This window comes from Tupaia chinensis, unplaced genomic scaffold (genome assembly GCF_000334495.1).
Source record: "Tupaia chinensis unplaced genomic scaffold, TupChi_1.0 Scaffold000132_1, whole genome shotgun sequence".
NCBI lineage: Eukaryota > Metazoa > Chordata > Mammalia > Scandentia > Tupaiidae > Tupaia > Tupaia belangeri.
Genome location: NW_006159601.1, coordinates 2993983 through 3011215, shown reverse-complemented (window position 1 = coordinate 3011215; position 17233 = coordinate 2993983). Strand labels below are relative to the sequence as shown.

General features: G+C 41.5%; 1 protein-coding gene across 1 annotated transcript in view; it reads left to right on the top strand.

Annotated features, from left to right (window-relative positions):
* ARHGAP26 (Rho GTPase activating protein 26) overlaps positions 1-17233 on the top strand; it is a gene marked incomplete in the record, with an annotated part of 513022 nt that overhangs the window by 416960 nt on the left and 78829 nt on the right. The window contains 2 exon segments of the mRNA XM_027770414.1: positions 1-24; positions 13211-13361. Coding sequence (XP_027626215.1) covers positions 1-24; positions 13211-13361 — 175 coding nt within the window.

Here is a 17233-nt window from a genome sequence, read left to right as displayed (position 1 = left end):
ACGCTGTGCAGTCAACAGAGAAACGTGAGTCTTTGCAGCTGAGAGCCCATGTGGAGTTCAGGGACACCAGAAGCCACCTCCTACCAGTCGAGGTGGACACCTCTGGCCTCTCTCTGTATGGGGCTGGCCTTTGTGTCGTGGAAGATTGTGTCTCATTGTCCCTCCTAGGTGCCTTAGCTGAATAACTCTGAGAGGACAGGAAGCAATACTGCAGAGAGTGAAAGGCCAGGGCCCCTGGAGGATTCTCTTTCTAGACCTGCTGTGGGCAAACAGCTGAGCCTCCTTCCCTCCTGCTACACAATGAGAGCTCAGCAGAGGCCTGACTTCTCTGGCCCCTCTTTTGTTAGCAGCACCCATAGAACCAGTTTCCTTTCTTTTTTCTTGCTTTGTAATTAAATGCTTATTAGTGTGAGTCACATGCCCTGCTGGAAACTGACTCTCTGAGGTGGGGCCTCATTCAGCACAGCCTCTTCCTCCACCTCTCACAGTACCTGGCGTGGAGTTAATACTGACATTTATTTTTAATTAATGAATTAATTAGGGACTAATTAATACCTAATACCCTCCTTGTTCCAAATAGCAGAGTATTATCACAGTTATATCTGATCTTTTTTTTTTTCTCCTAGGATTTCTGAATTCTTTCCGTGATTAGGTTCTGGACCCTGAAATAGTCACTCTTGTATCAGTTTTCGTCGTAAGAGAGTTGAATATATATAGCTTAGTGAAGGAGTCGAGGCTTTAGGCTCTGCAGAGGTTAATATACTTATGCCACCATGTGGACTAGCTTGTCACTTCTGTCAGCCTTAGTTTGCTCATCTGTAAAACAGGGAGAACAGTGCCCACTTCGTAGGGAAGTTGTGAGAATTATATGAAATTGTGCATTTCAGCACCTGGCAGAAGGCCTGGAATGTGGCAGGAATCAACAGCTGTGAGCTGCTGCTACCACTGTTGGTTACTGTTTACTTACTAAGATACCAAGGCTGGTTCGCGCACACAGCCAACGTTCACCTGATGCCTACCAGGGTCTGGGAATGTAAGATGGGACCTTGTCCTTAAGGAGCTCAAAGTTGAGTAAAGGAAATAGACAACTAAATACAAAATCTTAAGTCAGCATGAGACCAGTCTTGTGAGAAATGCACATTAAGAGAGGCAGTGGAATCTAATAGCTAGACGCATGCACTCTGGACCCAGGTTCCCTGGATGTGAATTCTGTCCCTGCTGCCCCCCTGCTGTGTGTGGCTGGGGCAGTTATCTGACATTTCAGGGCTTCGATCTCCTCTTCTGGAAAGTAGGGATAACAGTGTCCACCTAATTGTTGTGAGGACTAAAGCACTTTAAATGTCAGGTGCAGAGTAAGTGCTCAGTAAATACTGGGTGCTGGTGGAGATACTGTTATCGTTACCATTATGACTCGTCTCTGTGAGGTACAGTGAACACACAGAGCACAAGTCAACTACTTTGTCTTGAAGAAGAGAGACTCCGATTCTGGACTCGCGTATTTCTCTCTCTCAGTCATGGAAAAGAAAGGTTGTTCTTATCCCCTTGTATTTCAAAAGTAACAATCATCTTTATCCTAACTCCCAGAAACAAGCCTTCCTCGCCCACAAAACATCGCTGCAGTTAAAGATGTTGCAGTATCCCATCTTATAGCTGCACCTTGGTGCATTTAGCACCATTTGGGTTGTTTTAGATACTCTTATTTTATAAGTAAAGCTGCTAGTAATATCTTTGTACTTAAATGTGCTCCTGTTCATGATCTTTTTTTTTTTTTTTTTTTTTTTTTAGGTTTTTGTCATAGGGCGTGTGTGCTTTCCAGAGAGACTTAGACAAAGAAAAGGAAAGTGAGAAATCACCTCCCCATGTGGGATGGCCACACCACAGTCCCTTCTTCACTATCCTCTTGGGATTTTGGGTACAAACACATTCACACACACACACACACACACACATGCCTTTTGTGATTTTCAAGCCACTGGGTCTGGGACTCGCACTGCAGTCACCCTTGTGGGAGTTCAGTGCCTTAACCACCATGCTACCTGCCGGCTCCCATTATCAGTTTCTTAAGATAAATTCCTAGCTAAATTTTTAGGTCAACAGAGAAGTACAATTTCAGTTGTATTTTGACCCCCTACTGGGATCGGATTTCCTTCTGACAGTAGCCTATGTTCCTTTTAGCTGTCTGGCTCGGGTTCTTCTCACCCTGGTCCACATGTAGCCTGGGCCCCTCTGAGTGTACCAGGGAACACTTGGAACAGTACTGACCTCACCCACATCTGCTGAGTGAACAAGGCATCAGGCCTACAGGGTGATGCGCTTCTCAGGTTTCCAGGAAAACTAAAGTCACTTAATGTTTTGTACTGAGCAATGAACAGTGTAGATCAGGACAGGCTAGACAGTATTAGTAATTTCCCTTAAGCCTAAAATAGTGCTGGGTTTGTGGTTAGACTGAGCAGGAGCAGCTTTGAAACAGGTCTTAAAGCAGGCACTGGGAGCATGTAAGGAAGATGGAGATTAGGAGAAAATCAGTGAGATCTTTGCCTAAGATTAATTTTATCACATGAAACAAGGGATAAAAGTTAAAGACATGTGACAGCAGACCTGACTACGCTGCAGAACAAGCTCCTACACCCCTGTCTGCAGGTGGTGGACAGATGATGCAGACTGGGAAGACTGGGAAGCAGTAGAGCTTTCCTCTCACTGTTAGAAGAAGGACGGGAGCGTATGGGTATGTTCAGATGTGGTGAGAGAGTAGCTTCCCTCCTTTCTCAAAGAATATATATTTTAATGGAAAAGTCTGTGTGTGTGTATTTGATTGAAACGTGTGGACCAGTCCTTAATATGCTGGCTAAAGTGGCAGGATCCCACATAGCCAACTGCACAGTTTGAGTCCCAGACCTGTGACTTGAGAAACACACCAAGTATGTGCGTTTGCATACATAAAACCTCCAAAGGAGGGAGAAATAAAGGAGAAGAAATTGCAGCGTGACTTCCCCATGGGCGAAGTGTGCTTTCACTGTCTCTGGTAAGCATACACATCCTTAGGCAAAATTAAAAAAAAAAAGAAAAGTGTGTGTCCATGTCCATGTATGTGTATATGTATCTGTGTGCATATGTGCGTTTGTATATTTCTATATATTACTTTAAAGAATATATGTAGAGCCGTATATATCTAGTGCAGTAGTTAAGGACTGTGCACAGGGAGCTGGACCCCATATGGCCGACGGTGGTTTAAATCCCAGACTCAGCAGCTAGAGAGATATGGCAGATGCATACCCCAAATCCTGAGGAGATAGGGAAATGGAGGAAAAGGGATTCAGCATGACCATTTTCTGATGGCAGTCCTCTCTCTCTCTCATGCTGTCTTCCTCTCAGGTGAGTGCACGTGCCCTCGGGCAGTTATTTATTTATTTATAGATATTTATATTATTTATTATTTAGCCAGACAGCTAAAAGGAACACAGGCTACTGTCAGAAGGAAATCCGATCCCAGTAGGGGATCAAAATACAACTGAAATTGTACTTCTCTGTTGACCTAAATATAATATATATCACATATATAATATAACTATCATTATCAACATTATAATGATATTGTATTATTCTTAAATTATGTTTAGTTATTAAATTATTATAATATAATGATTGATTATTAAAAATATCAATTATTATTTAAAGTTATTTATTATTTATTGTTACTAAATAATGAGTTATTTATTATTAATTTATACACACACACACACACACACACATATATATATATATATATAAGGTCTTCAAAAAATTCATGGAACATCCATATCATGAAAAAAAAAAAAAGCATGGATTTCAAAATATATTTTGCACCAAAGAAAACTTGTATGTCCATTCAATTCTCTGTGAAGTTTTTGAAGTCTCCCGTGTGTGTGTAAGTCTGTTTTGGTAACACCTGTTTTTCTAAGAAACCAGAAGAATATCTGGTTTGGAAAGCACCACAGAAGAAATGGGACAGTTAATGCTGCAAGGAAGTCTGACTGGATTTGAACCTCATTCAGTTAAGATAATAACAATAATTATAAGTTAATGAGAGTACCAAGTAGATGGTCCTTTCAGTACCTTATGCTATCCTTACAACTGAAATTAATCCGTGAGGTAGGTTCTCATTAGACATATTTTACAGACAAGTAAACTGAGGATAGAGTGGCTAAGCAGTCACACAGCTAGCAAATGGCAGAGGAGGAATTTGTATCCAGGTGGATACAGATCAAAAAATCCCCCCTTCCCTGTGCTCTGTTAGCTCCAAAGGGGTGCCTTTGTTGGTTCTTGAGCCACAGAGGTGCTAGATGACTTAGGGAAACAATAAAAGCCATCTGTCCCAGCCTCCAAGGCTGCCATGGGGGTAGTTGCACCATACTGATAGGTTCTTAATACACATGCAGGCAGGCTGCAGCCATCTAGCTGCCTCCTCTCCAGAGCTAGCTCCGACCATTCAGAGCAGTGTGTGCTCAGCACTGGTTTGAATATACAGGGTTAAGCCATTCACTATCATTTGTGATCACCTCCAGACAGATGGAACGAGGTTTTCAACTGTGTTGCCAGACGCATGGTGGCAAAGGAGATTACTCTTATCTCCAAGTTTCCACACAGACACATCACCCAGCAGAAGCTAGACTGGTATTTCCAGGTGAAAGAGATGGATGCACAAGCTGGGTGCTTTCTGGACTGTAAAAGGTAGAGCCAGGCGGACTGGAGGGAACTAACCACCAGGTCGTGCACTTTGTAGATGTCTTCTAGTAGGTCACTAAATGACTTTTATGATTTATTCTGTCCCACATTTTTAGTATTTATATCAATATGTTGAAATGTATGACCTAGAACAGTAGTTTTGTTTGGTGGTTTTTGTTTTGTTTTGTTTTTGAGAGATTTTTGCTATAGGGTGCATGCGCTTGCCAGAAAGACAGAGAACAGTAGTTCTTAAACTCGAGTGTGCTTAAGGGTCTTATAGGGAGCGTGTTAAAATTACAGATGCCTGGTATCCTCCCCTGGACATTCTAAGTCAGGAGGTCTTGGCTAGAACTCAGGCATCTGTATTTTTCTTCTTCTATTTTTTTAGAGAGAGAGAGAAATTTTTGCTACAGGGCATGTGTGTTCACCAGAGAGACAGAGACAGGGAGACAGAAAGTGAGAAGTCACCCCCCCCCAGGGGGATGGCCATGCCACAGTCCCTTTTCCATTCTCCTCTTGGGATTTTGAGCACACGTGCACATGTTCCTGGCATGAATTTTAAGCCACCAGGTCCAGGACTTGAACTGCAGTTGACTACGTGGGGGTCCAGTGACATAACTATTATGTCATCTGCTGGTCCCCAGGTATGTGCATTTTTAAAAGCACCCCGGTGAAGGTGCTGCTCTTGCTAGCTTACGTTAGAAAAGTACTGGCTTAACAAGGTGGGGACAGCCAGGGTGGCTTGTCTTCTGCTGTTGACTCCCCGTTGGGATATGGAGCAGCCTGGTGTCGGGGGTTGAAAGTGGTGATTCTGCAGTCACGCTGAATGGTTGTGATGTCATCTTTATCACCTATGAGCTCTGAGACCCAAAGTATGTTCCTTTTCTCCTCCGAGCCTCCATTTTTCTCGTCTGTAAAATCGATCACTAATAATAGCTTCCTTGGAGGGTAATTACAATGAGTAAGTGAGCCAATGCATGTAAAGTACTTGACACTGAGCCTAGAACATAGTAAGCACCTAATAAATGTTAGCTACGATTATGATTATCAGCAGGCTATAGTTTTACCTTACGATCGACTAAGGAAATACTCTCCCTCTGGATCCTGCAGATTCCAACAAGAGGCCCATGTATAAGGAAACACAGAGTCTCCCTGGCCCCAAGAAAGCACGTCTGATTCTCAAGTGCAAACACATCTGCAGCCTGGAATGTGTTGCCCAGTGTTGGGGCAGGAGGCGGAATGGGTTCTCAAGCTTTGTTTTACATGGATCATGTTAACTAGCTGCTGGGATTATAGCGCTCATTAATTCTTTTAGTTCAGTTAATTCATCCTGGACCCTCTCCCAGATGGGCTCAGTGAGAGGTTGAGAATTCAGCTTATAGACTTCTCATGTATCTTCCTTGTTGAAAAAGCATTGGGAAGGTATACTATTCAAAGGCTTGCATAATGCCTTTCTCTATGCAGTCAAAGCTGTAGCATGTGCCTTTTTTCAGGTTTCCTTTGAAGATCCAGGGTGATATGGACACACCTGTTTGCTTTGGCAGACAATGTGTTTATCCACATGGATTCCTATTGTCACATGGGCTGCAAGAAGGTGTAATGTGGCTCTTGACTTAATTATGTGTGGTTACTATGTGTGACCAAAAACCACATAGTTGATGTAGCCATTAAAAAAAGATACTGTCGAAAGCTAGTGGTAGGAAAAAAGGTCAAGGTAGATCATTAAATATCAAAAAGTATCTCATATCTCTGTCACTAAATAGACAAAGCAGATAATGTAGCATTAAATATGATGTGATCCTACTTTGTTCAAAGAAAAAGGTGTGTGTGTGTGCATGCGTGCGTGTGTGTGCATGCGTGCGTGCGTGTGCACGCACACATGTACTATGTTTTATATAGCAAATGGGCATTTACATGTCAGAATGAATAGTTAGAGGGTGGCTTAGACCAGGTGTTTGTGTGCATATGTATCTGCTTTTCTGTACTTTGTAGAATGAAAAGGAATTCACTTTTATTATGTATTCACTTATTTTTAAGTTACTAAAAACAAAACTCCCTAAATACGCATTCCATTTACTGCCTAAAACTCATTTGGTATGAGTTATGGCATAAAAATAAGTAAATATGTAGTTTCCTTCTTTCTAATGAGAAATAGAGGAAGCATCTTTAGGTGGAGTCTCTTGGATACCCAGCAATCATAGGTTAAAGGGAAAACAGCTCTATTTAATAGTAAGGGCTCAGGTAGAAAAGAAGGCTGTGTTGTGAGTGGTAGAGTGTCTGTTGAAGTCTAATCATTCAACTCCCTATTCAACCATTAATTAGAGGTGCATTCCTACCTTGTGGTTTTCGAAATGGTGTTGTTTCAGGGCTGGGCTTCTCCATCATGCTTCCACGTCCCATGCCTGTGAATCAATTCCACCGTGGGCCAACCACAATGACTTCCCCATTTTCGCAAGGAATCCAGTTTTATTGGCATTCTTTCCCTGTGCAAAGAAAAGGGTTATTGTGAGCACCCAAGGAAGAGAATGAGTCCATCAGTTCACACAGGACCAAAATCAGCGGTTGTTTTGCTAAAGACAACTTGCCAAAAGTTTTAGTATTGTGCACTGTGTATTATAGCAAAACAACTGATTGACCATATTTTTCACTGGTTAGTCCAACATTACCCAAACTACTTCTTGAGATTATGTTTTAAAACATTGCCCAAACTGTTTTTACATACCCGAATATATTATCAAAAGTGCTTTGTAAGATTATTTTTATCGTGGAGACTGAGACTTGGTCAGTACGAAATCGGACCACCTCAGATTTTAGTGTGGCTTGGCACGCCACTATTATCAGGAGCAAAAACTACAGGGAAAAAAAAAATGTTGCTTCAGAAAGTCTGATTCTTAGCTTCCCATGTACTTGGGTGTTTCCCAGAGATGGTAAACTCAGAAATTGCTGTGCGCTCATCATTTTTTTTTATTGCAAAATTCATTAAGCTGCCATGCTATTATCGTCCTATCTTGTCAAGATGATACATTACAGACTTCATTGCAAAACTTTAACAAGTAGGAGAAAGTACACCTCTCTCCTGACCACAGCACGGGAAAGCCTCTGGGTGTTTTGCTTTGCCTTCCTTTTTTTTTTTTTTTTTTTTTTAAATATCAAGCTGTATGCTTTTGCAAAACTTCTGGCTGGTAACTCCCTTTTCCCTTTGATCCCATGTAAAGAGATTTCTCTCCTTTTGACTCTGTGAGACAGCATATGCTGCTGTTTAAGAGCAGTCTTCCTTCCTCTTCATTCTGACCTTGGTCTTAGGCATCATGGAAAGATGAGATGTTAGCCTGTATTCGGATCAACTTCTATGCATGGTGGGAAACCCTCCCAAAGTGATGTTGAAGATCTGTGTTTTGTATTTACCCTCCAGTGCTGTGTATTCAGCAGGCCAGACATGTCCAGGCCTGCCAAGACGTGCAGATTTGGTGTGGCGTGCGTGCGCTTTCCTGGCCTCCCCTCTGGGTTCTGTGATAAACAGAGATCCTGCCTCCTGCGTGTGATGAGGTTGCCATTAGAGTGAGTTGGAGTCACTTGGTAAATATGGAAAGTGAAGTAGCTTAGCTCCCGGATTTCCATGGCAACCCCCAGAACAAGTACAATATCACCAAAATTATTCTGTGGCTTTCCTTTTTTAGTTGCAGTGATTTGGTTGCATACTCATGTTTTTCCGCTCCTGATTTGTACAAAAAAACAAAAACCTTGCCCGCTGTCTTCAGTACTTTGGTTTCAAGGACATTTAGTAGTCCCAGTCTGGAGCACCTGAAAACTTCACTCCCACAAAACTCTCTCTGGGTAGTGTATTATTTCCTTAAATGTATTATCTTTCTAAAACCACTCGTGGTGTTTTCATACACGTGAAGCATGGACCAGGCTCCAAGAATGTATGGATGGCCTCACAGTTCACTGTAGTGGGTGCTGTGGCTAGAGCTAACCCTGCCCTTGAGAAGCGTGCACTCTCAGCACCAGGCCCACATCCAGTTGGGCAGTCCTTGTGAAACATAAGTTCATGAAAGCATCCAGCTCATTATAGCGCTTTCACTGCTGTTTGGGGATATCTTTTATCATTTCCTGATTGCTGGGCTTTTTTTTTTTTCTTTCTATTTTTCTGTGACTAATAGGAAAGATTCTTGTTGACAAATGTGCTTGATTCGGAAGGCAGACCTTCTCACTGACTTCAGCGGGCTTAGGAATACTCCTGAGTTTGGGACAATCTTTCTTTCTTTGTCTTTTTTTTTTTTTTTTTTGTCATTTAAATGGTTCTCTATGGTCTCTGAGTCATAATTGGTTGTTTTCTTTTTGAAGCCCACTGGTCTATTATTTTTTTCCTTCAGCAATTTAATTACCTTTCGCCCTTCTTATACCTTCTAATGAGAACTCCAGAGCTGGTTTGAATCATCAGTGACTAAAGGAAGTCCAGCTCTGTTATTTGAAGGATTTGGATAATTTTTATCCAAAATGAAACAAAACACAAAGTCTTCTAAGCTGCTTGTTCTCTTACTTTTCTGTCAGGAGCAGGTATTTATTTGCCTCCCTGACAAGAAATGTTCCTCTTTTGAGTGATATTACAGAATGATTTTCTTCTTAGTTCATTTCTTAATTTATTCTAAATGCTTTAAATTTATCTCAGCCATAGTTCCGATACTCACTAAAACATTTGATTTGCTGTTGATTTTTACTCTCCACCTCTTCTCTTGAATAATCCTCACCTTTCTACTTGCCCTCAGTGAGGATCTTTAGCATTTTAGCTTAAATCTTCTACCTAGCAGTTCTCGGTGTTATTTTATGAGACTCATTTCTCCAGAGCTGTAATAGCCTTATAGCAGGGAGTCATGGGCTTTGTCCTGTGGCCCATTCAGGATACCAGAAATGAGTCTGATTCTTAGAATATCTATCTGTTTGGTGATCTTGGCTGCAAAGTCATGAAATCTTTTAATTTTTTGTTTTGTTTTCTTGGAGAAATAGCTCCTTTCCCTAATCTTTGCTTCTATTATTGTTTTGTTTTGATTTACAGGTTATATATTATGAAAAGTCCTAGAGATTTTAACACACACACACACACACACACACACACACACACACACACACATACAGATCCTCTAAAAGGATTTATTTCTTAAAAAAACAACAAAAAAAACTCTAATGTCTTCCAATAAATGAAATACTAGGAATCTTCATGTTCAATTTGGGTGTAGCCACCTGTTTTATTCCATTGACTTTTCAAGTTCATAGAAGATTGAGTTCTTATTTTTCACCCTATCCTCTTTCTCTGGTAGGTTTATTCTAGACAAATATTGTGTTCCATTTGCCACCACCTTCACCATTAGCTCATGGAGATGCCCGGTCTATTTACTGTAACAGTAGATATGTTCTTAACCAGTTTAGCTAAATCCAGCTTTTAGAATCATAGCGAATAAGCATCAACATTCTGATAAGAAATTTTTATAGCAAAACGTCTTTATATAATGTTTTATCAGTTGTGGTTTCCAAGTTTTATCTCTCAGATGTCTGGTCTTAGGTTGCTCATAGTTAACTGAAGAAGGTGAGCATATAAACAAAGAAATAAGTTGATAAATACTCTGCTATGTGATTGAATAAAATACCAAGGGATTAGTGTGGGGGTCTGTTAATCGTCTAGGGACTATGTTTGGTACTCAGACTCTCAGTAAACATTCATTGAATAAATGAACATTGAGGAAGGTTTAATCTTATAATTCCCTTTTCTAATAACCAATAAGGGAGGGGGAAATGTCTTGATAACATTTTAGAAAGGCTAATATACTGTCAACAAGGTTTTGTTTTTAGTTTATAGAATCATAACTCTCTTAAGGACAAGGGAATATAATCATTAGAGAAATATAGTTTTCTATTTCCTAAGAATTGACAGAATTATATCATGCAAATTTGGCCCTCCCTGCAAACTACTCAAACTAGAGTTTTTTTGTTTTTGTTTTTGTGTTTGTTTTAATTATCTCTGCTCCCATATGAAGCATAAAATATCTCTGGTTAAATTCCAAAGATGTGTCATCTTCACTCCTCTTTTTTATGTGGTGGACTGGGGCTCCTCAAATCTTTCATGAATCTTGATTTGAGTATTTTGTGCAAAGGAAAATTTTATACTGATTCACACTGATAAGTGGCATATCCATTATTTCAATGATCCTGCAATTACGTAATTTTAAGGTTGTTTTTCTTCCTTACCAAGTTCATAGCAAGTTCCAGTTTACAGGCTCTGTCTTCCTACATCTTGGCTCCATAAAACTCTTTTGGTTTCTTTTTCTTCATTGTTGTTTCTGTTTAAAACTTAAGCTCTTCAAATATGAATAGTTCTAAATCTCTGTAATCGACTTAATAATCTACATTTTTCAAAATCTCCTTTGAGTTCAGGAATCTCCCAATAATCGCATGGAGTTTTTAATCATTTCCACAGAGCTTTATTCAGGGCATTAGGGTTTGCCAAGATATTAGGGGGACCGGGGGGTTATAGGGACTTAGGGTTTGTGAGTGTGTTTCATGTCAAGATTACTCTAACACAATTTTATAAGCATAGTTTATTTTTACAGACATGACTAGTGCAAAGAGAACAATATTTTGTATGGCATCACTCTTTATTGCCTGAAGAGGCCTGAGTTCAAATGCTGACCTCTCAATTATGTCAGTGATTTCAGTCTATACTCCTAAGGGTATAGTACCCCTTAACCTCATTTCAAAAAGGTCTGGTAATGGGGCCAGCCAATGGCATGGTGATTAAGGTATTGGACTTCCACATGACTGACTACAGTTAGAGTCCCAGATGTGGCAGCTTGAAAAACATGCTAGGCATGTGTGTGTGCGTGCCCGAAATCCTGAGAAGAGAATGGAGGAGAAGGGATTGCAGTGTGGCCATCTCCTCTGGGCGGGGGGGGAGGGGGGGAATTTCTCACTTTCCCTCTCTCTGTTTCTCTCTGGCAGGTACAACACACACCCTATAGTCAAAATTAATTAATTAATTAATTTAAAAATCTGATAAAGATGAACCCATATATGTTATTTTTTTTTATTATTTTTTTGGAGAGGTTTTTGCTATAAGGCATGTGCGCTCGCCAGAGAGACAGAAAGTGAGAAATCACCCCCAGGGGAGATGACCACGCCACAATCCCTTCTCCTCCATTCTCCTCTCGGGATCTTGGGCACACATGCACACACACTCCCAGTGTGAGTTTAAGCCACTGGGTCAGGGACTCAAACCGCGGTTGGCTACATGGGAGTTCAGCGACATAGCCATTACAGTAACTGCTGGTCCCAGATACGTTATTTCTTGATAAGTGAATTAATTGCCAAAAACATCAGTTGACTTCAGTGTGCTATATCTGTAACAGATATAGGATAAGAATGACATTTTAAGTTTATAATATTTTGCTGCAGCAGTGGTGCCTATTCCGTTCAGCTAAATCATCCTCCGAAATGTCTTTTCAATGCATGGTTCCAAGTTTTTAAAGATGGGAGGAAAGAGAAAATTCTTTTCTTGAGCATAATTCCAAAGTTTACCAATTATATTCCTACATGTGATCCTACTTGAAACTTCTGTAGCTCTTTAAGTTATGCAGGGCATTTCTCATTCTCCCATTTTACGGGTTTGTTCACCAAGAATCTGAAGTCAGCTGAGGCTACACAGCCAGTCATCAGTGGAGTCATGAAGAGAACGCACGTTTTCTCCCTCCTGACTCGATGACGTTCTCTAGGCACGAATACGACAGCTTGGATCATGACTCAGTTGTTTGTTTTTGTGGTTTTTTTTTTTTATATGTATCTTACTATGCAAGTTATTATAGAGCTGGTTATCAAATAATTGACTTAAATTAATTATCAAATACACAGCTAGAAGCAACACAGATGGACGCATCTGGGGAGGGGTCAGGAATTTAGACTGGCCGAGTTGTGAAGAAATTAGTGGTCAAAGAATATGAAATTCTGTGGTAAGATGCTGTAGAATTTGGAGTAGGACATGGCCTGGGAAATACAGGCAATGTTAGGGAGTTTTAGAATAAAAGGTGAGTGTCATAGAAACCAAGGGAATCTGGTTGAATATGTATTTTCTTTTGTATTCTGGTTGGATGCAAAGGCTGCTCTGTGTTCTGACCAGCCACACGTCAAAGAAAGGCACAATGTATGGGGCAGTGGCTGTACCTCTTTTAGAAAAAAGGCTGGCTTATATTAAAGAGGAGGTATATCCTGTCAAGATGAGGAGGAGGACTTGTTTGCTCTATAGTTTCGATATGAAGAGTTCTAAATTCTGTAGCCAAATTAATCTGCAAATAATCTATCCCCCTTTGGCCCTTCCTTTCCTACTTTTAATCCCTTTCTATGTCCTTTGTTGGGACCAGAAATCTGAATCCAGTCTCATGATTTGTAAATGTTTGTCTGTGTAGAAACAGACTATCCCTATGCAATAACATTAATACCGAGCTTCTGGCATCTTTTTTCCCCTCAGAAGAACAAAGAAACAGTATCATCAGCTCCAGTTTGGAATCTGTCTCATCAAATGCAAACAGCATCCTTAATTCCAGCAGCAGCTTACAGCCCAACATGAATTCCAGTGACCCAGACCTGGATGTGGTCAAACCCACCCGACCCAACTCACTGTAAGTATCGTGTCCAACTGGCCATACACAAGGCTGTCCAGAACTTGTTCACTGGCTCCCTGTAACTCTGCGCCATTGTCCCATGGACATGATTTAAACCTACTCTCTCACCTTGGAGCTTGGCTGGTTTGTTGTGGGATTTTAAGCATCATCATCTCAAAGGGAAGTCATTATTCTTAACATACTGCTTTTGGCCTTGGTGATCTGTGATTTACCATCTTGCTGAGATGGCTTTGGTGAAAGCTATTGCCTGTGCTGGCTGCTAGGCATGAAAAGCAATTTCTTTTAGTTTTACAAACATCCAGGGATTGGAGTGGATCAGTAGCCAAGTCTGCTTTGCTTATTCATTTTGTCTTGATTTTTCTTCCCACCTACTGTGTTGGGAATGTTCAATGCTACCTCTGTGTCTACTCCCACAAAGAAAAGCCCCCAGTAGCCCTCTGTGTCTTCTTCACATCTCCAAACCTTAACATGACTATCAATCTCTTCTCAGAGACTATGAAAGCAAAGAACCCTTTTTGCTTCATTCCTGAGAATTGAGCACCCACAGCCAAGAGAGAAAGTTTAGGGGTTGGTTGTCTAATCCTTCATGGAAACTAGATCTTCCTCACTAAGGCCAGAAAGTTCTCCCTTGTGGGTTATCCCACATTGCTTAGCATGCTTCTTCAGACCACCCCATAAATCTTGTCAACTAGAGCCTTTGCAGAAAGAATGTGAGGCCATGACCAGAACAGCTGCACTCTCAGGCTGTAGTTGTTAGAAAACTCAGAAAAAACAGAGTTGACTTTGCCTTTCTCTAATGAAAATAATGAAAGGTTCAGCCAGACTGTCTTCAGGGTGATCATTTTATTTGGTGAGACACTACCTCGATGAGATACCAAGATGTCAGCAAACCTTTCTGCCATGATTACTAGATAGCACCCTGCCATTCTAAGTCTTTAAGATGTTTACAGATCTGGGGGCCAGCAGGTAGCATAGTGGTCAAGGTGCTGGATTCCCACATGGGTGACCACTGTTTGAGTCCTGGACCTAGTGACTTGAAACTCACGCCAGACACGTGTGCACGTGTGCCCAAAATCCCAAGAGGAGAATGAAGGAGAAGGGACTGCAGTGTGACCATCTCTGCTGGGGAATTTTTCACTGTATCTCCATTTCTGTCTGTTTCTCCAGTAAGTAGATGTACCGAATAGCAAAAATCTCCAAAAAATAAAGATGTTTACAGAGTTGCAAAATGATCCAATAATTTTTGCCTTAGAAGAGACATGTGGGATATTAAATTCTTAGGAGAAAACAAATGGTTCCAAAATGAACTTAAGAGGTATCACTAATGAAAATGTGATGATGAAAATCATCACACAGTTTAAGATGAAATCTTAAACTGAGAAATTCAGGTCTCTTTTTAACTGTTGGCAGCTTAAAGTTGTACTGACATTCAGAAAGTTCATTGCTTCCCTGTTGTTGGGTAGATAGTGTCCTTGTAAGCCAAATGAGCCAGTAGACCAGTACCACAAGAGCTCGGAATAACAGTATTTGTTCAGCTACGGGCAATGTGTCTACTCTGGTTCTCCATGACCAACCTTGCCTATGGAGCTTCCGTGCCCTCCAGTCTGATGTTCTCAGCCTTTCCTGTACCTGCTTTCCTAGATTTTAAGGAGATTCTGTTTTTCTCCCCGCCCCCCAATTTGGCTTAAATCTCTGTACCAAGAGGTTTTAAAAATTATTTGTTACTTAGCACGAACAAGGTTGAATTTCTAACCTAGGCTATTTAACATTCCTGGATTTTAGCCAAGTAGTACCAGACAGTGGTCTTTAATCTTTGTTTTCAGTGCTGGTAGCTGTGGGCCCCTGAGCCACTTTGAGCTCAGTGTGGACAGAGAAGTTGCTTAGGCAGCTAAGTGGGAAAGAAGGATGTCTCTCCCCCCGCCCCACCCTCACCCCCTGAGGGTGCTCACACTTGCCAGAGAAAGATGGTTGGGGAGAGATGTGTGAGAAAGCACCCCAACCTTAACCTCCACTCGTCCAGGAAAGGTCACCACAGTCCTTTCTCCTTTATTTCGCCTTCCTGGTGAAATTTTGGGGCATGCAAGTACATGTACGTTGAGTATTTTTGAAGCTGCCGGGTCTGAGACTTGAACCTGTGGTTGGCCATGTGGCAGTCAGCTGCTATAAACACTGGGCCATAGGCTGGCCCAAAACGTGTCCTTTAAACAGATCCTGAAAGAAGCTTGGGGCTTTTTATGTCCTAGGTATCTAGAGGTAATTTGTTTTTCATAACCCTGGGGACCAACCTGCCCACTTCATGACATCCAGGGGGAGCAGTGTTCTGCCTGGTATCAATTTGGGAAAGGGATGGTGATTCCAGGAATAGTCCGACTTGTTTGTCTTTGGAGGAGGTTGGCAGTAGGAGTGTGGGTGTGTTTCTGCTGTTCTTCCAATTTGAGCAAGTCTTTGATACCTGTAAGGCCTGATGGCAAGCAAGGCTGTCCTTGAGTTAGAACCTGTTGTAGGGCCAGTGCTGATGCCTGCACTTGCCACTCTGAGTGAAGACCATCATGGAAAGTCCCATGAGCTCTGCAACAAGCTTACTAACCATTTCTCAAACCCAAGGCAGTGAGGTAATGCTCCTAGGTTTCTGCCTCCCTGATGTTTTCTGCTTATGATTTGCCTGCGTGGACCATGGACAGAAGTTAGGCAGTCCTAGCAAAGGAAAGCCATAGTACTTCGCATGAGTAAGTAAATTCTGAGAAGTGTGTCAGCATGCTATGCCATGATGATCGGGCTCTTTTGCAACCACCTGAGATCACTCTGGTCTCAGCTCAGTTCTGGGCCCCTCATTCCCTCAATCATTGATCGGTTTGGAAAGAGTACATTCTTGAATGGGAGTACTTTATGATGAAGATGAAAACAAAAAGTAAAGGAAGGAAGTAGGAGGATGACCATTAGCTTAACTACTAATTAGGCATAAAGTAGGGAACCAGTCACCAAGAAACTCTTCTTTTTATTTCACTCATTTCCCTTCACTCTTTTTCATAATGACTGGGGTGATCATTATGACCATGTAGAAATAATATTGAAAGAAACTTGTTTGTTATTCATATTTTGGTACCTTTGATAATACATGTGACACCTTTTTTTTTTTAATGTTTTCTAATTTTCCAAGGAGATCATGGCCTTCTTGTTTGAACATATGCTTAATCCGGCATCAGAATTAGAGATGCCACCATTCTACCCCTGCTAGGGCAAGGCTGCTGGGTTTAGATCTTTGGCAGGTCTTCAGCTAGACTCCTGAAGTAGCCATCTATTCTGAAGATCAGAGGACAGCTGGTCAGCCAGGACCAAAGTTCAGCTAGTCTAAAATTGTCAGCAAGTCTTGCTGAACCTATTTTGCGCCCAGATCTCCACTAAAAAGAGAAGACTTCTGACCTCCTGAAGAGTTTCAGTCTAACTAAGGAGGAAAGACTGTGGCATATGGCAGGTGGCAGATGGTACTGCTAAATGGAACATACAGCTCATAAGTGTGTCAGAGTTCAGCGACTCACAAGAATATCTGGTGAGCACATATACCAGGTCACAGTATTGGAGAAGGTAGGGTAGATGAGATGTGAGGTATTAGAAACCTTTTTTTTTGTTGTTGGAGAGGTTTTTGCTATAGAGCGTGTGCACTCACCAGCCAGCCAAGAGAGAAAGAGAGACAGAAAGCAAGAAATCAGCTCCCCGGGGAGATGGCCACGCCACAATCCCTTCTCCTCCATTCTCCTCTGGGGATCTTGGGCATGCATGCACACGCGCCCAGCGTGAGTTTTAAGCCACTGAGTCTGGGGCGCAAAACGCGGTCGACTACATGGGAGACCAGCAACATAGCCATTACGCTA